Below are 24040 nucleotides of genomic sequence, written 5' to 3' on the forward strand. Positions count from 1 at the left end.
ACACTACAGCAACACTCATTCACTGATGACAACAGGAGGCTCATGTCTAGCTACTGAAGTGATAGTTCGGCCAAAAATGAAAATTACCACATGATTTACTAACCCTTTTTCAAAAGAATACATTTCTTTTAGAAAATGTCCTAGCCTTTCCAGGCTTAAAGAGACACTACACTTTTTTTGAAAATATGCTCATTTTCCAGTTCCCCTAGAGATAAACATTTGATTCTTACCATTTTGAAATCCATTTAGTCAATCTCCAGGTCTTGTGCTAGTACGTTTAGCATAGCTTAGCATAGCTAAACTTCCTGTGGGTGGAGTTTAGTCAAAAAACTCTTTTATTGACATCATTCAACCGGGAAGTAGAGGGGTGTAGTCCAAACCGGACGTTCGCTGTAGGCTTTGAACGGGGAATTCTATTAAAGAAAATATATCGCCTGACACTGAGCTTCATCATTTTACAGGTATTATTTATGCTTTAACAGCAACGTTACACTCTAACTAAAGGTTTTGAAAAATGGGATCAGGAAGAACGTGACCTTTAAAATGTTATAAACTATAATAATTAGCTTCCGGTACAAAAACCATCCCAAATTCACCAGATAGTAGCGTAGCATACGATGCACAAGATCTGGTGAGAAAAGACTCTCGCAAGACTCCATCACATCACTATGCAGTCTACCTATGGCAACATGCGTTCTCTAAGCTCAAACTCCTTAGTGAATGCATTGGAGTCTTAGAGACGTTATCCGAAGCTAGTTATTTTCATTTGTAAAGTTTCAAATATGGATATCAGGGTTTCCCGCAGAAAATTTGTTAGTTAAGGTGGTAGGGTTGGGCGAGTGGGTGGGGCAGAGGGCGTGGCAATAATAATGAAAATTAAAATATTTTTATTTAAAACACTCAAATTACTTAATTTTGAAGAAACTATGACAGAAAATGAACACATTCTAGATTATTAATGAATTAAATGTTTTTAATAGATACCTCTAATGGGAATAGCTGCGTTATGAAGTGAAACTAAAGGGTTAATAAACACAAACTAAAGCAGATGTTGTAGAACGTCAGGCGAACGATGATAGATGGCGCAAAAATTTTAAAAATTTATTATTTCCCACTATTAATTACATTATCTTAAAGGAGTGTAACTACTGTAGCATGTAAATAATGCACATGAATAAAGTGAGCAAGAGCGCTTAACAATTATATCTAATCAACAGGCACGTGAAAACTAGCTAGCAGGTTGCTCAAACAACAAAATCACCAGCTAACTTACTTTAAATTTGCAAGAACTATAGACTAATACAATAACAGGCTTAAATAAATCCAAAACATAAGTCCACTTACAGTTCTCAGGGACAAGCGATTATCAACTGGCTATCCTCCAGACATAACGGACCACATCTTTATCTCATTTCGGCTGTGTGGCGCGCGTGCACGCTCGCGGTGTGAAGCGCTTCCGCGCTATTCTCCGAGATGTTTTATCAACTGGCTAGTTTTCCTCCAGACAGTGACCGTCTGGACCACGTCTTTCTAATTTCGGGCGTTTGGCGCGCGTCCCCGCTCGCGCTATTTTTTTGGGACGACCTAGTTAAGGCTGTAGGGTTTCCAGGCGTAGGCGGGCCGGCAGAACTGAATTGTGCTGCGGAAAACCCTGGATATTTTCTTACAAAATCACATCGAGTACCATTAGAAGACCTGTATTTATTCCCCTGGAGCTGTTTGGATAACTTTCGTGAAGCATGGATGCACATTATTTTTAACTGTTATAAAGTTTGGAAGAGCTAGGACATTTTCTAAAATAACTGAAAATGTGTTTGTCTGAAAAATGATGGACATGTGTATCTGGGATGGCTTCAGGGTAAGTAAATTGTGATAATTTTCATTTTTGTCCGAACTATCCATTTAAGAATGTTTCAGTATCAAGTCTGAACTAGCTGGGCAGGTTTATCGCATTCGGGATCATTGCCATACACAGGCCACATTTGTAAAAGTTTCAAAGTGACCTGTGGCATGTGTGCTGACAAATGTCAATTAAAGACATTAGGCTTATTAAAAAACGGTGATGTAATGACAGAGATATCAAAGTGGAAAAAAATCAAATATGGCTCTGCCTCCAGGCAAAAATATTAATGGGGAAATTTAAATTCACTTATGAAGGAGAAGCGACTATCTGTGGCCTAATCAGATGGCTAAAAAGTATGTGAACATATTAAACATACACTTTGCACAATATTTCTAAAGACTGAGATGCACAAGAATTGCTGATGGGTTAAACGCAGTAGAAAACGCTTGGAGTTTGACACAACTGGAGATAATCAATAGAGAAAGAGAGAGAAATAGAGAGAGAGAGAGAGAGAGAAATCAATCACTTCATGTTCTTAAAAATGTGTTGAGTTAGAAATCCAGGCACATCTGCCCTACACCCGAGATGAGAATCAAAATTGAAGTGGAATCTGAATTATTGAAACTCATGTGGGTGAGAGCACAAACTGTGGACTCAAGGACATCCTCTAAAATATTTTATGATGTTTTTGAAATATTGAATGCACCATGAAGTCCAATGCAAAGAAAATGTTTTTGACTGCGAGACCCCATAGTCTGTTGAGGGCATATTCAAACCGATTTTAAAGGAAACACGGTTGGGATGCAACATAAAGTAGCACTGACCTTAAACACACCCCTGCCTTGAATATAGATGCCCTATACTGTTGCGTTTGATTCGACTAGCTTCCTTGCATATTCATGGCCATGCCAGGGATCAGTCAAGTACAGGGGCAGTTTCTTGATCTGCACAACTAAAGCGAGTATTCAGTCCCAACACCATCGGGCGGATTGACCTCTAAAACACCATGTGAGAACAAGAGATGAAAGACAGGCAGAGTTGAGTGAAAGATGGGAGAGATGTTTTCATGGCGCACTGAATGCAGAATGGACCCCTAACGGTATTATGAGCCATATGGCCCATAAATAAGTCGTTTTTGGACTAGCTTTTCTGTGATGCTGACATCATTCCCAGTCCTGTTAAGAATCCCATTGACCTTCACCAGCAAGCGTTTCCTGGGAGAAATGCGTCTTTTAATGGCCCTACAAATGTTCTCACTAGTCTATTCATCACGGCAAACTCAGACGTGATGTGTCTCAGCCCGGATGAGGTCACAGAGTTAAGTTATTCTATCAGCGTCGGTTCTTTATGTCTACCATGAAACATGACAGTTAATGTACTGAGTATATAGCGAATGGGTGTGGGACATGATCATGTTCAGTAATGTCATTTGTGGTTCACTAATGGCTCATAGCTGTTGTAAACCACAGATATAGAAGAAAGATTGAAGACAACGACTAATAGTGTGTGTGTGTGTGTATGCAAAAATAAACACGGCCCAGTGCACAGCTTCATCAGGTGCAGCACACCGCCATAATATAGATAGAAACTATATAAAAAGCACTTTAAGTTAGGGATGACTCAATACTAACTTTAGAGCTTCTGTATTCAGTTGGCTGTTATGGTTTATGTCTATGGTCTATAGCTGTCACCAGCTTCACTTAGGATGCACAGCATGACAAACACACCACTAAAACATGCACTGTTAAGCCCAATGTCTAGAATAATGTACACACCATATATTATAAAGCAGGGTCAATTTCAGTTGGGGATATTCACCTATAAAGGCTTTTTTATTACATCCATGCTGATCAGGATTTTACCCAAGTTGTCATTACCGGTAAATCAATAAAAATGTTGAATGTGTAATGCACTATTTCTGTGGTAGACTGCAGGGATGGATATCGGTAAGGATACATTACATATCTTTCTTTTTATGGTGTGTAAATGTTACAGTAAATGAAGTGAGAGATAGTGATATCCTGTTTCGGGCAATTAGCCTTAGTAGATTATAATGCACAGAAAGCTGGTGCATTATTATATAACAGCCAACTAAATTCTGTGAAAAACAAACATAAAAAAATAAAGATTCACAACTATAGAAGTGATAATGTTATGGAGTGTATAAGACAGACGTGCCACCTGGGAAACTAAATTGGACTGGAGTCCACACTACGTCTTTATGACACACATTCCAACAGCAATCTGATGCAAGGTTTCAAAACCTTCAACAGATATTTCTGCATACTTCAAAACAAAAGAACTTGGGAAAAAACAGGGCGACTTGGCAAGTCAAATTACAAACGTAAACTAAATTATATGTCTTCCCATAATCTCGCCATATAAGCAGGCTTATGTATAACGCACCATGGCAGAGCGTTGCTTTTGACTAAAGGCATCATGGTGGAAAAGGAACATCAGCTATGTGTGGGTGTCACCTTAAATTACCATGCACACAATGTATCTGAGTGGATATACTGTAATTTGTGAGGAATATGCAGCGGGGGATTTTCCTCAATAAAGACAAGAGCTCAGTGTGGATGACATGATATTACAAAAACAAGGACTAACTGTGACGGAGTGTTTAGCATTTTCCTACCGAATCCGTGAAGATCTTTCTGGGAAACTAGAAACTGATTGCATAGATACCATCCTGTCACTATACATACTCAGTTTTGTATCTGAGCCATGACCTCAGTCCAGTGCTTTTTAACAGAAAATGGCTTGGCTCCAGACTCCTACCTGGTCATTAAAACATGCAGTTGATAGGTAAAATAAATTATGTTTCAAGCTATTAGTGAATATGCTTCTATTTAAATCTGCGTCCCTGAGCTCTTCACCTTGATCCCTCTGACCTACAATAGCTCGGCTCACTCAAGAAAGACCTGTCGCTGCAGTGAGCCAACCTCTCTCTCCATCCCAATTTACATTTATGTCTCTCACCTGCTTTTATTTATTAGCTATTTTGCATTTGGCACAGCTCCTCGGGAGCCACCGAATACAATGCTAGTATTCGAATGAACTTTCTTCTCATTAATGCTGGCAATTTTCCTCAGAGACAACTTATAATGTTTCTTTTGGACTGGGTTCTGAATTCTATTTAAAAAATAATCAGTCTTTCCCGACTATTCTGCAAGTTTTAGCCCTAATGAGTTCTATCAAACATTTCTGTGGGAAACAATTGTTTCAGCAGTGTGCATCTGTTTAGTTGCGCCTGTGGAATGCAACCCTATCTTGTTTGGTTTTCTGTCAAGCATGCTTGGTTTTGGCATGTCAATCAAGAACAAACATAGCTGTAATCTCAACGCTGTAAGCAAGCACTCCTGTTTCTTTCTCTCACGCACACGCACACACGCATATGCAAAATGTTTTCCTAATCATTACCATTTCGAATTAATGAAAAACATTTTAGAATCAAAAGCTATCCAACATCTTGGTTTCCTAATGCTGTATGTAAAATATTCCCCCAGTTTAACAGTCTTCAAAATTAAAAGAGTAAAACTGTTATATAAGCAACCAACCATACGACAAACAACCTCTTTTTTTAGGTTTTAACTGCCTATTGCATTCTGCATGTCTGAGCCTTTGTGTGATTGAACCTCTCCACATGCGGCTGTCACCCATCATTCCACATCTTGCTAAAAAAAGGACAGTACAAATGGGAGCGGGAGCAGCGAGTGGTTTAAGAAAGGAAGTTGTGAATTACCTGTCTGGTGTGGATTTGCCCAGGTGCCTTGAATCCCCCTTGACAGCTGCACTCTGAAACGCTGTAGGGGTCAGAGCTGCTGGAGGAACATTTGGAGAGTGAGTCACAGCCCACCACGAATGTGTTGTCTAGTGGGAGTTCCTGAATGACGTGATGCTTCTTGGGAGCCACGGGTGTCTCTGGTTTGATCTGGAATGTCGGCTGTGGAGAAGCTGACTTGTAGTGCTTGGCCAAGTCAGGGCTGTCGGGTTTAAAGGTTGTTGGTGTGGTAGCCCAGTTGTACTTTCCCATGGTCTGCTCCTCAAGTTCAACAGGAAGGTCTAGAGTGCCGTTGATGTGCTCGTGGGTAGGGTCGTCAGACTTGGGTTCCTCGATGGTGACAAAATTTAACAGCAAACTTTTCGGAGACCTCTTCTTCTTCTTCTTTTTCTTTTTAATCTGGCGACCCTCCTGGTTGGGCGACACCCACTCGCCACTCTGTTTGCTCTTCTGGACAACTTTATGTCTTGGCGTCTGTCGACAGCGCACTAAAGCCGTCACAAAAATCACTAGGATGACTGTCATAGTCCCAGCAATTATGGCGATAACAACAATTACATAACCGTTGGTCTGAGGCATCACATCGTTGTCACCAACATTTCGGTCCAAAGGAGTTTCCAAACTCTTGCGTAACTGCTCCTGGATGAATGTAGCATTAGTGACAGTGTCATTCACAAACAAATGAACAAGGGCGATTGCATATAAAGATTCGGGTTGTCCTAAGTCTTTGACTTGTACCACTAGTCTATGGAGACCTTGGTCTGCTGTTACTATCTTCTCTTGCAGAGTGATGTTGCCTGTAGTTTTGTCAATGGCAAACAATCCTCTCGGCGACCCTCTAATAATACTATACTGCAGCTCAGCATTCATTCCAGTATCATTGTCAATAGCAAACACTCTGGTCACCACAGACCCAGGGCTGGTGGTAGAAGGAACAAGATCATATGAATAGTTGGAGGAAGGGATGACAAACACTGGTCGATTGTCATTTACATCAACAACATTTATGGTGACCTGGGCATATGAGGTGGTTTGCACTAATCCCGCATCCACAGCCTTGACAACAAAAGTGTAGGAACTCTGTTGCTCCCTGTCGAATGTGATGTTTGGTTTAATCACCCCAGTTTTGGGGTCGATGATAAAATTGTCCTTCCCATTAATAATTGAGAGGGTGACGACTGCGTTGTCATCAGCATCTGCATCCGTTACAGTGATCAATCCCACTGTCCCATACAAAGGCAGGTTCTCAGGCACGTAAAAGTTGTACTCGGGATGGGTAAAAGCTGGGCTGTTGTCATTTTGGTCCTGGACTATCAGCTTTACAGTGACATTGCTTTGAAGAGGGGCAGAACCATTATCCCTGGCAATGACTGTAAATGAATACTTCTCTTGCTTTTCTCTATCCAGCCTTTTGACAACAGAAAGGATTCCAGACCGCGGATCTATGTTAAACCCATCAGGAGCATCTGGGCCAAGACTGTAAATAATAAGGGCATTTGAACCACTGTCTGCATCTGTTGCACTGATTTTTATCAACTGTGTTTTAAGGTCATTGTTCTCCGGAATTGACAGCTGTATTTCTGGCTGAGGAAAAATCGGAGCATTGTCATTCTCGTCCTTGATTTTAATAAGAACCATCGCTGAAGTGTTCAATGGAGGTTTCCCAGAATCAGATGCAACTATCCTAATAGCGTACTCACGAGTGGTCTCATAATCTAAAAGTGCGGCCGTTTCCAACAAAAACTGGTCATTGAAGACCGGCTTCAACCTGAAAGGTACATCGTGATCTGTGTAGCAAGTTACTTTCCCATTCAGGTCAGCATCTCGATCTGTCACAGTAATCAGGGCTATTTTTGTGTTGAGGGGGGCATTTTCAGACAACAGCACAGTGCCATTGACAAGATTCATTATGTAACGTGTATCTATAGAGGGGACATTGTCGTTAATGTCTGTAACATTGACTATGACTGTAGCCCTTGAAGGAGTAGAGCTTCCATCACTGGCCAACACTATGAGCTTGTGGACCGGGTTAACTTCCCTGTCCAACGGTTGTTTGACAGTAATCAGTCCAGATGTGCTGTCAATAGCGAAATGTCGCTTAGTGGCAGGGGAGATTTGGTTGCTGAAGGAAAAGTGAATCTGAGCATTGGATCCCAGATCGGCATCTGTGGCGTGAAGGTGAGTGACAGACGTTCCCATTGGGGCATTCTCGGGAACATTTACCTCCACTTCACTGTCCTTGAATACTGGCCGATTGTCGTTCACATCCGAAACGGTGACCTGTAAAATGGCTGTGCTGGACTTTGGAGGGGTGCCACCATCCTCTACTTTAATTTTCATCACAAAGGTGTCCTTCAACTCTCGATCTAGACTCTGCTGGACTATGAGTTGGGGCCATTTGTCCCCCTCCGGGGTCTCGATGATGTCCAGACCGAATTCACTCACACTCTGAAAAACACAAATACATTTTTTTGTTAAATGATTTGTAGTATGAAAAAAGAACAGTGCAAGAGTAGAAGATTAATAAGTAGCTAAATGGCAAAATGAACTAGAACCTTGTACAGTGTTTTTCAATTCTATTTTAGTTGTTACAATTAATATTTTTGTTCTAGTTATTAGTATCATTTAATTATTAAATATGATAATAAATGTGATCATATTAATAAACATATTTTTGTATTAATATTTATATGAGCAAATGCATGCTATAACAATGACATCAATACATAAACATCCTAATTTGTTTCAGTCATCAGGTCTATTTAGACTTCAAACAGATGTTTGCGAATCAAAGCTTTGAGTTCTTTAATCCTATGAGAAAAAGCATGAGGTCTTTAAAAGCCTTCAAAAGTCAAAATATTTACTTGAAAAGCTCATCCTGGGGATATGATCCTATAATGTAAAGACTTATGCAAACACTGGAACCCCATGCACTAAACAAGCACATACAGTGCAACATGCGATGGACTGACCACTGTTTCTCTCCCTCTTACCAAAGTGAATAAGTCTAAGATGCTATAAGCAATCAAAATATGCTTGGTGGAGAGGAAATTATTGTGTGCCATTTCATATTTGCTTGGGTGAGCATAAATCAATGCACATATTCCTGTCTGAACTCATGCAGCAAGGTCTTTATTGACCCTAATAAAATACTTGAGCTTTTTCTCCAACCTATGCTGACTCTTAAACAAGCCTGCTTACTTTTCATTTTCTTGAAAAATAAAAAAATACTTAAATAATAATAATTGTTTACCAATCTGACAGGAAATTAAATTTCATAGAGTGCATTTTTTTTACATTTAGTGCAGAAACTCACAAACTAATACAAGTTACAAAGCCACACAATAGCATTTCATACTGTAGCACTAATAAAACAAAAAGTTCTAGTTCTATCCTCTGGTGTATTCTGCTTTGCTGCACACAAAAACTTATTGTTTCACCTGACTAGCAAAACTCTGAATTAGTGCACGGAAGACAGCGTGTGCAGTTTCAACTACATATGTGAGAAGGGGAGCTAAGAAACAGAGACAAAGATATAAGATTCCATTTCAAATAGTGAAAGGCCACCAAAGAGTTAAAATCTTTGCCCCCATCAAGAAGCTAACAGCAAAGCCTGAGGAAAATGAAAACGAATGCATACTGTATGTAGTCCCCATTAGAAACCAGGTTTGACTGTTCCAAGTAAATCCCTTCCTACCGCAACAAGCCCTAATATTTATGATTACAGATCAGGCTACATGGTAGGGCTAAACGCTGGACATGGATGGCGAGAGGGGAGACAGGGAAACGATGCTCCGTGCCTGAATGAGAGTCAAGCCTATTTGTGAAACAAAGAGGCTCTTTGAAGCTCTTTCAGCCAAAATCATTTTCATGCTATAACATGAAAAAACAACTTCCTTAAGAGATAAGCTTGCTGCAGAGAAAGCTGGGAAAGATTACTCTAGGCACATATTTCAAATGTTATTACGATATGTGCATTTCCAGTATTAAGGGTAAGCTTACATTATGTTATTTGGTATTAAAGGATTACTCCATTTTCTTCAGTCAAGAAGAAATTAAGATTTTTGAGGAAAACATTTCAGAATTTTTCTCATTTTAATAGACCTTATTGGACCCCAACAGTTCAATGAAGTTTAAAACTGCAATTTCAATGCGGCTTCAAATGGCTCTAAACAATCCCAAACGAGGCATAAGGATCTTATCTAGTGAAACAATTGAAAACATTTTCGGCAAGAAAATAAAAATATGTACTTTTAAACCACAACTTCTTGTCTTGCACGGGTCGTGTGACCCACCAGCGTGACCTCACATAATGCGTCATCACGTCAAAAGGTCACGGATGACGTATGCAAAACTACCGCTGCAGTTTTTACAAGTGTAGAGAAAGAGGACCGTTCCGACGTTGTTGTATGTGAAATAATACTAATTAATGTCTTTGTGTCAGTTTAATGTTTAAATTGGTCCACAAGTGTGCATTTCACATACGTAACACGTGACCTTTTGACATGCCTACGCAATTACGTGAGGTTGCGCTGGTGTGTCACACGACTGGTTCAAGACGAGAAGTTGGGTTTAAAAAATTATAAATTAAGAAAAATCCTGGAATGTTTTCCTCAAAAAACGTAATTTCTTCTTGACTGAACAAAGAAAGACATCAACATTTTGGATGACATGGTGAGTAAATTATCTGGACTTATTATTCTGGATTTTTATTAAGAAAGTGGAGTAATCCTTTAACAAAGCGACACTTATTGGCACACTGCATGCAGCCACCTAGCAAGTATAATTATTTATATTAATATATAATTACATAAATAATATATTAAATTATGTCATTTTTTAGTTGACTAACAAAGTAAGCTATACTACATATCAAAATTATATGAATTTATTAATATACATTATTGTCCCTTTCATGTATTTTTTGCATGCATATGAAGACACATCACAAAACAAGCACTATGAGACCCACAAAACCAATCATAAGAGTACATTTTTGAAATGATTTATCCATCACCGGGAAGCAGCATAAATAAGCACTGGTATTGATATGCATTTTTTTATTAGGATAGGACAATATTTGGCCGAGATACAACTATTTGAAAATCTGGAATCTGCAGAAAATCAAGAAAAATCACCTTATCTGAGCACAACGCTTTTTCAATTTGGCTCTATCATTCAAAAAATATTTAAGTTAGATTAATCATTTTTTTAGACAATCAACACACACATCTCTGCTACAAACTAACACTTAAAGTTTGTTTGTGGGACCTACTGTTATCATACAATTACACTGAAAGTGACAGGAGTGCAAACGTTACAACTTACCCCAAAGGTGAGGTTAATTATAACAAACAGAGGGTTTGTTGTAACACATGCTTGATCATTTTGTTAAAACACAAAAATTTTAAAATTCTGTCTATATATACTAAAGGTGGGTATTGTTTATATATCTGCCTATAATAGATAGATATCCAAACATTCATCCATTCATGATCCTTCATCTAACCATCCTTGTTTTAAGCATCAATGCATATAAATAGATTTTTTGAAAGGGCTGCACAATTAAGACAAAAAAATCATAATTGTCGGTTATTTCCCCTGATATTGCCTTAACAGTTATCATTTTGATTAATAGTATTTAAATTGTTTTCATTTCATTATCATTGTATACTGGAGGCTTGTTACAACTAACCCTGTGTTGTGTAAAAATTTTCAGCTATCAGTTACTGGGAGTTGCTGAAATGTCAAAATGATGTCATGCTTTAGGTAACAAGACAGTGATTACAATAATATAAGGTTTATTTGGTGACTTACTCAACTCAGAAATCGAGAAAAAAAAAAAACATAAGACCAAGAAATTTACTTTTATGCCTCCAAAACAGTCTTTGTTCAATTTCTTAACCAAAACACATCAAAACTTTTTACAAATTCACAGGAGATCATCTCTTAACACTAGGCACAGATTGCTCGGCCCTGTATAAATATGTAGCTGCGTTACAATTAACCCCAGGTTAGTTTGTGCCCCGCACACCCATCATTATCCATTTTTTTATATTTACGGTAGGACATTTACAAAATATCTTCATGGAATATGATTTTATACTTAATATCCTTTTTTGTCCTAAAAATATATAAAATACGATTATTTCGACCCATACGATGTATTGTTGGCTATTGCAACAAATTTACCCATGCGACTTATGACTGGTTTTGTGGTCCAGGGTCAGCTATATAACAGCATTATCAAAGACACATCTTTCCCAGAGTTTAGCCATTTTACAGCCCAAAAGAGTACTTATTGTATCTTGATTTATAACAGACTTTAACCTAGGATATAACATCCTTTTGGTTGTTCTTGGCATATTTGGGCATCTGTGTTCTACTAGATCAGTACTTCGAACGCATACAAAAACACAAAGTGTAGTAATTTAGCATCAGAAAAAGTCAATTGCATATTCATGTCCATTAGCACATGCAAAATATTTCAGCATAATGAAGCTAAACCGACTAGTGGTTTATATGAGAATCAATAAGAAAACAGCTGATCTGTACTATAGTAACAGTATTTGCTTTATGATCCTGATAAGTCTACTACTGATACATACTGATACAGTATGCATGGCCATTCTGCTAGTAGGCTGACTTTACATGGTTTAGCTAACAGGTATGGTTTCCAAACGGTTATACAAGCATGTGAAGGATCAATCTTTTTTTTCTATTCTTTCCCATAGAAAATGAGACTGGGGAATTCTGATTACCCTGAGAGAGAGCCAGGTAGAGTCGAAGGAACATGAATCACACACCCAAGAAAGTGACAATTGTCTGAAATTACTTCACATAGTGAGTAAGAATCTACATATTCATACCAAATGACCCAGAGAGCATGAATAGAGACCCATGGGATAAATCTTCTTCGAATTGGTAAATGACTGACAGAGGATAAAACTGGGCGTAAGAAAATCTCGCTTTAACTAAAACCAAATGTCTAGAGTGCAATCAAGAAATATATGCAAAAACCAGTGTCAGTTATAAATAACCCAAAGACAGCATTATCTTAACAGCTGAATTTTTAACATCAATGGATTTCATTTTGCATAGTGCCAGCCCAGTTGCTCTGAGCTTTGCAGACTGAGTAAAGCATCCGCTGTATGAATCAATGAGATGACCTTCTACAGAAACCATTTCCAATGAACTCTGTATCAACAACTGAGAATCTCTGCAGAATATTTTGTAGACCCTTGCACCACTGCAGGGTGAAACACGGTTGAATATAAAGTAAAATATGAGGAACTTTTACTCGACTGTCTGAAAATTATGTTACTGTTTTAATTTCGTTGCTATCAACTTTCAAACTGAAGTTATTTTTGACAAACACAAGAGCTGTCGCCTCAGTCCAAATGTGGCGGAAGACACGGCCAACAATTAGACTCAAATTGAACCTGGAAGCAAATAACAGTGAGAAATATGATTAGACCCATCTTCTACAATTTCCCCAGCGTCCACTATTGTCCAGAACATTAATAGAAATTAGTTTGCACTCATCGCTTTAAAGTTGAAACTCTTTACACATTTACCCAGACTATTTCTCAGGGGGGTATAAATGCTAAACGTTTTGTTTTAATGAGTGTTTATTGGCTTTGATAGCTTGCGCTAATAACTTTATTATTGGTACATTTATTTCATAAACCCTGAGAGCTTCCAAAGAGTTGTTGTTAGAAAAACCCAACTTATAAACATTTATATGATGCAAGAAAGCTAAAAAGATAGATGAAGATTTTTGTGTAAAAGTTATAAAACTACGATGTCACTTTTGGCATTGTTCGCCTGCATTCCTCTCATCGTCTCACTTTGAAAAAACTTTTAAAATAAAATAACCATTTTGCTAAATTATTTAAGTTGTTCTAGTTTCTTCTCCATATCAAATCAGCATCAGTCGAAAACCAAAACAATCATGAATAATTAAAATAATAAACGACTTTAATGCTGACCTTGACTTGCAAAATACATAATCCAATGGAGACATAAAAGTGCACTTGAAAGGTTTTGACGTTCGACTGTAGTGCAGATATAGATATAAAAGTCTCAGGTGATTAAAACACCCAAATGGCTTCAAAAGAATAGGAACTGCTTTCTTAATGTGAGGTTAGAGCGCTTAAATGGAAGAGTAAAAATAACAATGAATTGGGAGGAACCCACAACAGAAAAGTCAATATCTTCATCCCATGAGCCTGATCTGATCCACATGCCTCCAGATAGGACTTGTAAAGAGGTTCTCTTTAAGTGATAAAATCTCTTCTAATGGAAAGCACTCCTCCAGTCATGCATGGTATTACTTTCTCTAAGCTGACCTTCATAGTGTCCAAAGGTGCTTTTGTGCATCGTTCCAGGTGACACGGCAACACTAATGCTGATGGAACAATTAATATGGCACAGCAATTAAAACCGGGATAGGCAATAACGGCCCTCTGTGTCATAAGCGAGGGCTTCCTCCCTGATGACATGACTTGAATGGGTAAGGAGCAGAAGAGGGACTGCTATCAGAGCGAAGTCTCTTACCACGAGCTCGGCAGCTGTGGCCCACAATGCTAATCGTGCGGCTCCATGCCGAGGGTGAGCCGGTCTGAACCATCACTGTGAGGAAGCTTCGGATTCGAACTCTCGTGGGACCTTACAAATGTGGTCCGAGAAGTAGATTCATGGCCAGATGCTGCTCGCGGGAGGATGAAATATATCCCGCCTTTCCGTTTCTGTTTACTAAGAGCTCCTCACACCCAACTCCCATGTACTGTATGATTCATAAAAAGAAACACTACGCTCGTAGACAAAAGATAAATTAAATCATCCGAAAGGCAACAGAGCCTGTACATATTTGTTGTAATTTTATGTGGCACAGCACTGGTCACTTTCCAAGCACAAGCAATTGAGAGTGCTGCTGCTGAGATGTCTTGGCAGAGCGAGACTGTTTAAAAATGCAAATTGGTAACTTAATCAGACATGGAAAGCAAGGATTTTGCTAATTCTCAAAAGAAAAGGTACAAATTACTCTTTCACACTTTAATGACAGTCTTGGGTTCTTTGTTTCACGCTGTATTTGAATTTCATGCCGTATTTGGATTTTAATTAAAATACAGGGCAACCTTTCCAAAGGGAATAGTTGTTCGTTGGTTGAACCATATTTTACATTGAAATCTTTTGTATTGTGACTGACAGCCTGGACATGTGTAAGTATGCTTTGTGTGACAGACCTTTATTTTAATTTTGGGATGAATGGCTCACTGGAACCATATGTGACCCAGACTGCAAAAACCCAGTCTAAAGTCTTTTCTTATGTGATGTACTGTTTTGTATATAAAATCATCTTAAGGAACATTCTGTAAAAATATGACCTTGATATCTTTAATATAACTGAATAAGGCCATGCCAAAGATTGAAATCAAATTTTGATGCTCCTAATCTCAGCGATTTTACATGCAGGGACACATATACCAAATATGGAGGAAAATGTGCAAATGAAATTGATTTGCAACACATTAGCTACTGTATACATGATAATGGACTGCATAACATTATCCTACTTTCAGGTTTGTTCTATATTAAGCCACGGAGAATATTACACTCCAGAACGCATCAATTACACAAAAACACAATATTCCTATCAATCTTGGTGCAATTACCAACTTACCTTAAACAAAGAGCAAATTACTTTTAAACCTTGAGCCAAAAACATTTTTATTGCAAATAGTATATTTTTACTTTGGATAATAGGGGAACATTAAATGGCAATGCCTTGTAATAAATCATACTGTAGCTTAGTGTTGAACTCACCTTGACAAGCTCATAGTGTTGAATCCCATTGATTCCTATATCAGGGTCAAACGCAGAGGGCACGGGATAACGGCTGTTGATGGCTGTGTTCTCAGGAATGGATATGTTGATGACTGTAGACTGGAATAGGGGTGCGTTGTCATTGATGTCTTCGATGAGGAAACGGATCTTGACCAGACGAAAAATCTCGTCGGGTAACACTGCGACCTCGATCTCGTAAAAGCAGCGTTTCTCGGTGAAGACTCCGGAGCAGAGCTTCTCACGGTCGATTCGGTTGGATGTGGTGAAAATCTCTCCCGTGCTGGCTTCTACTTTCACCAAAGGCACGTCGCCCGTCTTGTAGACGGGTTTAAACTGCAGCGCAGAAGACAGTTTGATGTTTGGATCTAGGTTCAAGTTTAGGTCTTTGCGAAGGTTTCCGATGCGGACATTTTCAGGCTGCTCTTCTTTTACCGTATAGTCCCTCTCTTGAGCCCGGCACATCAAGAAGAGGCAGGTGAGTAAAACCACCAAAACATGGGCTTCAATTGCCAAGTCCATAATCATGGCAGGTGGTATACTCTCTTCTTCAAAGATCTGCAAATCTAGTATGAGAAGATAGGAGAGAAAAAGATCATATTCACAACTATAATATAAATATAACTTAATAAGAAAATATAACTTAAAAGCTACAAATCGCTCTTCACTAGACATGGGCTGGTTACTGGTTTCAAGGTATACCGAGGTTTTAAATAGTAAATTTTTGTCTCCAAGGAGATTTTTACTAAATTAATTTAATCATTAAGATGTGTGATCGTTTTGATGTTTACATTTTATATACACTTATATGTTGCTTAAAAATATAATTTATTGCATTTGTGTCCATTTGTAAAGTTTATGTTTTTATACGCAGACATTTTAAAGAACCCATTTTATTGTAGCAATTGCAATTTCACCATGAAACGGTGCTTAAGGCTATTATACTGCCAAAATCTCATACCGGCCAATGCCTACTCTTGACACACACAACTTTTTACTACTAACACCACAAACAACCCCCCCCCCCCAAAAAAAAACAACTAAATACATACTGTCATCACTCATTTTTTTTGCATGTTGTTTCAAACCTGTAAGACCTGATTTCCATAAAAAAAACAATACTAAATGGCCAACCATATTTTATTCAAATAATGAATATGGATGGAACCATGCAGGGACAACCACAATCTCCATCCGTTTTCAGTGCAGTACATTACAAAATTATATATGTTTGAGCAAATCAGGAACAACACTTTTTACTGTTCAATGCATAACCCTTGTAGGTCATGTTCTTTCTGATCCCATTTTTTAAACCCTATAGTGTGTAATGTTGCTATAATAGCATAAATAGTTCCTGTAAAATGATAAAGTTTACCGCCAGGCGATATATTTTCTTTAACAGAATTCGCCTTTCAAAGCCTACAGCGAATAGCCGGTTTGGACTACAGCCCTCTTCTTCCTGCTTTAATGACATCACTAGAACAGTTTTTTGACTAAACTCCGCCCACAGGAATACGTCAGTCGCCAGGTAAGCTAACGGCAAGCTAAGCTAACGGCAAGCTAAGCTAACAGCAAGCTAAGCTCCTTGTCGAATCACAACACACTAAACAAACTACACATAAGAACTCGATTCGTATTCCGAAAGGAGGGACTTCATAGAACAAGGAAGACATCAGCCCGTTTTTAGGACAATGAAAACAGCGCTATACAGATAAGTAAATTGTGAGAAAAATACCAAGTTTTTTTACACATAAAAACATGAACACGTTATACTGCACACTGTAAACGCAATCAAAGCTTCAAAAACACAGAAAGAATGGGACCTTTAATGCTGTCATCTGCGCATGGGAAAAAACGGCGCATATGCTTAACAAAAGTTTAAAGTTAAATAAATAATGCGGATCTGTAAAAAAGTTTTAAAGACCATTAACATCCCTCAGAAGAATAGAAGAAAGCCACAAGCACCAAGACATGATTTATGAATCAACATTTCAGTGTTTGTTGCCAACTTGCGCGATGGCTACACAAATCCTGTCAGGGCATTATATAAATAAAAGTAGCCAGAGGGCTGAGGATTTCACAATGTGCCAACATCTCAACTAGGTCACTGAAAACTGGTGGGGAGATGCTGAACACTTCTAGACTCTAAGTATTGTTAAGAGTTTTCCATACACTGCTATTTCTATTTAAATGTGTTATAGCTTGTCTGTATTCACAAGTAAAATGTTAAAATGACCCAAGTATAGCATATAAATACACAACGCTTTACATTTCTTTCAGTTTAAAAGCAGCTATATCAATATCTAGGAAATTAATTATTCAACGATAGCAAAATGCTTTTGAAATGGGATGTCCTGAACCACCATGTGTCTCGTTATTTTGTAATCTATGTGCAGTATAAAGATGTTTGCTTCACATGCTGAAGCAGTGATACTTGGTCTTGTAGCAAGAAGATTTCAAAATCAAAAAGAACACAATGTTTATCCATTTGGCAAAAGTGTGTACTCGAGTCTCTTCTGAAGGAAGATGTCCTGATTTTTACCGAGAGCACTTTCAGGCTGGACTGTAGGGACTCATTAGAGGTTTGTTGGGCAGACGAGCACCATTCACACTATTTACATGACAGTGATCAATGGCCAGCAACTATCTGCACGTATTCAAAGAATGTTATGTTGTTTTCAGAAATGAGGGGGGAATTCGCTCTGCCTTTCAAGATTGCACCATTTTTAAAAAACACGAGAGCCAAGCAATTACTATTCACCTACTGTACTCTGATAAGCTCCGAAGAATCCAAGGCTGTATCCAACATCGCATAATGAAGAGGACTTACTGGCTATGAAGTGCACTGCAGAGCAGTGAATAAAACATGAAGAAATGATCTACATCTAAATAACCGAATTTGACATTAGGTGTGACTTGAATAAGACTTCAAGCATGTAATAAGTGCAACTGCCTCTCTTCTTTCTTATATTGTGTCACATTGTAGCTGTCATTGCCGGTTTAGATAACCTACATACTGTCAACAATAACAAATTGCACCGTCCCTATGAGAACGAACGCTTGATGAACCCGTATAACCTACAACAGTACCAAATAGTCTGCACAGTGTAAGCTCTAGTTGACTGTAAGTGATGTCTGGCATTTCGTATGGAGCTCTGCTACCCAGGGACACGGTGCTGGGATTAGACAATTCCTCACGGCGCCCGGATGTCACTCCTCCCCATATTTAGGACAGTTTATGTTGTTGCGAAAAATCCGAGCCATTTTGAGATTTACTCCTGGGAATGACTCTTTCGAAATTATGCGCGGATAGAATCGGAATGCTTTGAGTTTCAACTTTTCCGATCTTCCAGTTTTCAAATGAATCGGGAGAATTAGGAAAACTGTGCTCACGGGTATCAAGTGAGACTTCTTCCCTGCTTGCACAGTTTCTCAGTGATCTATTCTGAGCAGCGGACCATGGATTCCACAGAGTATGCAAAAGCTGTCCTTCCCTCTGGAACAAGCAGTGAGAAGCACACAGAACGTTTAAAATGACAATGTGATGGACAGGCGTGCCTGCTTTTGATTTTGAGCTTAGCTGTCAAGGAGAAAAATAATTTTACATGCCAAATGCAAGTTCGTACTAAATCCATGTTCGTGCGAATCGGCGGTTGAGGTGTAAAATCCATTCCAGCAACCGGCTGACCAAGAGCCAACTTCAGATTAAACTGATCAAATTTAATAAGAAGGTTAATTAAGCCAAAAATGACATGTCGAATAATTAAGGGTGTCTACGGAAGTTAAACTGGGACATCTGCCTGAAGCACGTCACTTAACTCTATCTCATCAGAAGTCAAGCGTCACTCTTCGGGGTTTAAAGTAACCCCATGTGTGCTTGATTCTTTGACATTTCAGTGCCTTGTTTGAATTCGCCCTCTACCTCCTGCCATCAGCAGTTTGAGACCCACCGTACCCCCTGCCAGCTGTTCTCCTGCATACCTGCTGTCCTTCCTCTGTAGTCAGGATGTCGCTCTTCTCATCTACAGAGTATGAGCCTTTAATAATTTATTTAGCCATTATGTATCATGTATAAATCTATTTCAAACATCAACTAAAGGGTAATAATTGCGTGGTAATGAAAAACATATGGCATTATTACTGAATATTATTGTTACTGCTATCATTATTGTTGTTGTGCCGATGTTTGTCACATATGTTGTAACTGTTAATTCATCGCTCGGATGGATCAGAGCACGCCAGTCTGCAGTACTCTAATAGGAAGATGTTTAAACTAACAATAATGCTACTAAAGTGTAAGCGTTTTATACAGAACAGATATGGTGATCCTGAGGACCAATAATCAATTCAATGATCAATAGAGTAGAATTGACACACCAAACAGGTTTCAAATAGATGAAAAATGTAGCAGACACAAAAGAGTCGATCCATCACCAAAACATTATACATCCAAATGCACTCGGATGACAAAATTGCATTACTGCTAACTTCAACTAAGAAGTGATTAACAGTGCTTTTGTTTACGTCAAATGGTGCGCCATTAATCATAGTCAAGATATTCTGTTTTGCTAATTTGATCCATAAATAATCATAGTCAAACTTTCATTTCATTCTGGGCACTTCAATGGAACAACATGTCATTTGGTGATATATTATTCTCCCAAATTGAATTTATATGGACAAACATTGCAAAGTGTATAACATGCCAATGAAACCCTAAATCTAAAGTCGAACGAACAGGCTGGGTAATAACTAAAGGCATTTCACTCTTTGCAATTAAAATAATGCAGTAATTTATTCAAATAAACAACAAAAATTACAAGCGGCAAGTGAATTTTAGAAATGCAAAGTGTGAAGAAAATATTTACGTGAATATAACAGATGCATGGGCGTTTTCTACTATGACTAAATGTATTTACATATTTATAAGTATCTATCTAGTGTAGCCTATGTCAAGAGGTTTTACCAAGCAATTTGTGGCTGTTTTTATAACAAAATGCATCATGAAGTTAAAACAACTTGGTTTTGCAAGTCAATTCAACCTACTATTTTAAGTTTTGGCTTGTGAAAAATTTAAATAACTTATAAAATCAAGTTGGAATTGTATAACTTATTTTAAGTTAAAGTAACATGAAATATATATTGAATTGACAAAAATGCTGCACATTTTTTTACAATTTAGGCATGTCCTCGAATTGCATTCAGTTCAACTTCTTGTAAAGCGCGAATACTTTTAAAATCCAAAAACATCTACATCAAATACGCTTCGTGCTAGCCGTAAATTTTACGTCGCTGTTTAGCAAGATGCTTCATAAAGTAATGCAAGAAGCGAAAATAAATAAAACTGCCAATAGAGGGCACTGAAGTGGACAAAATTAAATAATATAGTTAGGCCTTAAAATATTTAGAAGTTAAAAATCAAAAACACTCATTGTGTGTTAATGTATTAAAGCAAAAAAAAAAAAAAACAAGTGTAACCACTTTAAACTGTTCTGCAGCGAAGTTTCAGCATTCGGCAAAGACCAAAGTGATCACTGTGTTTTGCTGCAGTATTTCAAAATGTAGAATTAATGTTGGCTTGCAGAACAACTGAAATTTCTATTTAAAACCAACTCAATAATGATATGAAATGCGCAGAAATGTTTATTACTATTACTAATAGTCTGTTTTTGACAGTTACCCATTTTTGGTTTAGAAATGCAAGAGACGTATAACGCAAGTTGATGTTCATGAATGGATCTTCTGTTTTTAAGTCCGATGACATCATTATATTTGTAGTCACTGTTTCAGCAGTGCATGTGAGGTAGTCTTATTCACTTTACTGCGAATGATTGGGAATAATGTGTCACTGACAAAAGAAGTTTTCTCGTGAAAACTGAAAGCGATAGCCGAATGTGTGTCAGAACTTTCTACTAAGGTGGAGATTTGTTTTACCTGTGGCCTTGCACATGTGATAATGAAACAGTCAATATATTTAGAACTGCATATGATTAAAAAGTAAATCGGCCTTCATACTGGCGTATACCGAACAAACTTGTGCTGCAATATTTTTAGTGGTACTGTTGCAAAAGCTAGGAATTCTTTCCATGAGTACCATTAAAATATTACAACATTATTTTAGCATCCACTCTTGGCTCTCGATCAGTACTTTCCAAATTTAAGCAAGAGATGTGATGACTACAATGAGTTAAAATAAAAGGCCTGTTGAATTGCTCAATTTCCAAGTGTTGCTCAATCCTCAGAGAACCGCTGTGAAAATGAAACGGGTTCCATTATTTTCTCTGAAAGATGAAAAATGTTTAACCTTTATCCCCACGAAATTCAAAATTAGAAATGATTCAGATTTGACACCTATGCCTGTCTTACAAGGGAGTTAATATAAATGAAATAATGTGAACAAACTATATCAACATCGCTATAAGAAGCTTTTTGATATTCTGTATGTTTAAAATGAGGCACTTATTCAATTGCATTTACTGTACCATAATATCTAAAGTTTCTGCCCCTCAAGAAAAAAACACAGATGTGTTATAGCTAGTTATTTACTTTTCTGCAACCCCATAGCAAAATATGGAATATATTTAAAACAGTGCAAAATGCTTGCATAATGTTTCTGCCATAGCCTATTATTTTATTTATTAAAGTGTTCACTTATATCAACCTACCACAATTAGGCTTGTAATAATCAAAGTGTATGACTGTGGTTAGACTATTCTGGAGGGGAATAGCCTATAGTACCATGGTATCATTTGTAAGCCAACTATAGTAATTTTTAAAAGAGGCAATTAGAAATGAAAGTGCTTCAGCCAGCACACCGGTTACCAAAATGACGCATCTCGGAAAATCTGTCTTGCACCCAGCGCCTTCATATACAGCCTATACTAAGATGCTTTCTGTCTATATGACTGAACATAACATAGACGATGCACCCGCTGCCTTGACGGGGGCTGTGGGATATTTTCTTATTTGGTTACCAATTTTAAGATAACTACGAAACAGAAATACCCTAAAGCTATGATAGAGAAGTTGTTGGATGGTGCACGGATTTGAACAGTTCACGTGTTGGCTGCGTGATCTCTGAAGCGTCTCAAAGAGACTTTACATTTGGGTAAAATATAAAACGCGGTGTTTGTATTTTCACACTTTTATGTTTTAAAGCCAAAATCAAAACTGACAAACTGCACATCTTTAAACGAGACCGCGTGAGGTGAATTCAGGCAGTAGGACTGTAGATATTCATCGTTCATGTCATATAAAAATGTTTATTTTTAATATTGCAGTAATATAATTTTCCTCAGCAAAGAAAACTTAATTTACGGGTAATAATAACACCGACTTTTGCGTAAGGACCCTTTAAATGTTTGCTTGTATTTTCCCTCGAACATTGCGCGGGCATGCGAGTCTATTCCTAATGTTATTTACGCGTAAAACGCGTACAACAAGTATGCCGGTTCCTTCTTAATGAAGTTACATGGATCTTTATAATCCGCTATTTTTTTCTTCTCCCAAAATAATATATAAATGAGCATAAAAGAAAATGCGTCTTACCTCGGATTTCTGACTGAATATGCAAAAGTCCTCTCAATTCCCGTCACGTAGCGGCATCACTGCTGGAGGAGATGAAGTGCCACGAAGCAGACTGGAGAAAATCCCAGAATCAAACAGCTTAACGTATCCAACTAAAGGAAATCATCCATGTCCATGCAAAAGTCCACGGTCCACGCACGAAGAGCGAAAAGCATTTGCGAACGACTTTTACAAGAGCCGACGTTATTCCTCTGATGCCTCGCGCTTGGATAACACCGTTTGAATCCCACGCGCGGAGAGACACTGATGCTCCAAACGGTGTTGGTCTGTCAATGTGCAATAGGCTACTTCTTATTTCATTTCAGCAAAACAGTCTCCTCGTTTGCCCAAAAACTGTTTTAGTCAAGTTGTTTTTTTTTTCTTCCCTTTCTGTGCGTCAAGTGCATTTATTTAACACAGCGAAAGAACTTATAAAACATCCTCTGACACGTCATTTAATGTCATCCACTAGTTTTACAGAGTGACACAGAGAGCACAATATCTGTTTTGAGAAGATATAGAGGTATGGACTGTTAGTGCTTGCGTTCCCCAATGGAGAAAAAGGTGTAAAGTGCGCCTATAGGTGCAGCATCATTCACACACACTGAGATGTTGAGGTGTTTTGCTGTAGTTGTACGCAGAGCTCTGGCAATCTCTGTTGTATTGTATGAACTCAGTCCCTTAGTACTGCCCACCTCTCCACCTCCGATTGACATCATCGCGGGAGGAGGAGCCTCCAATAAATTTCACAGCCTTCATCATCTTAAAGCAGCACTGCTGCTGGAGTCAGAGCCCAGCTCAGATCCACCGTGGACTCATATCTCACCCTTGCACCACTCCACCACTCGCCTGCAAAGAAAAGGGGGCACTGTTCGCTTTAGATTATTGTCTGTTTAAAGTCTAATGACAAAACTTTCATTACTTTATTAATATGTAAATAATTAATTAACACAAAAAATATTCTTAAATACACACTTTGACTATATTATACGTTTTAACCC

The 24040-nt window shown here is 38.1% G+C and overlaps 1 protein-coding gene across 3 annotated transcripts in view; it reads right to left on the reverse strand.

Moving 5' to 3' along the window:
• Positions 1 to 23683, reverse strand: part of pcdh11 (protocadherin 11) — a 208747-nt gene extending 185064 nt beyond the window's left edge. For all 3 annotated transcript variants that reach the window (XM_065271715.2, XM_065271714.2, XM_065271716.2), the window contains exons 1-3: positions 23022 to 23683; positions 15456 to 16039; positions 5589 to 8075 (exon numbers count right to left, since the gene is read on the reverse strand). In XM_065271715.2, coding sequence (XP_065127787.2) covers positions 5589 to 8075; positions 15456 to 16001 — 3033 coding nt within the window. In that variant the 5' untranslated portion in view covers positions 16002 to 16039; positions 23022 to 23683. The remainder of the gene's footprint in view (positions 1 to 5588; positions 8076 to 15455; positions 16040 to 23021) is intronic.
• Between the last annotated feature and the right edge of the window lie 357 nt (positions 23684 to 24040).

The sequence above is a fragment of the Paramisgurnus dabryanus genome, chromosome 16 (genome assembly GCF_030506205.2).
Source record: "Paramisgurnus dabryanus chromosome 16, PD_genome_1.1, whole genome shotgun sequence".
In the NCBI taxonomy this organism is placed as follows: Eukaryota; Metazoa; Chordata; class Actinopteri; order Cypriniformes; family Cobitidae; genus Paramisgurnus; species Paramisgurnus dabryanus.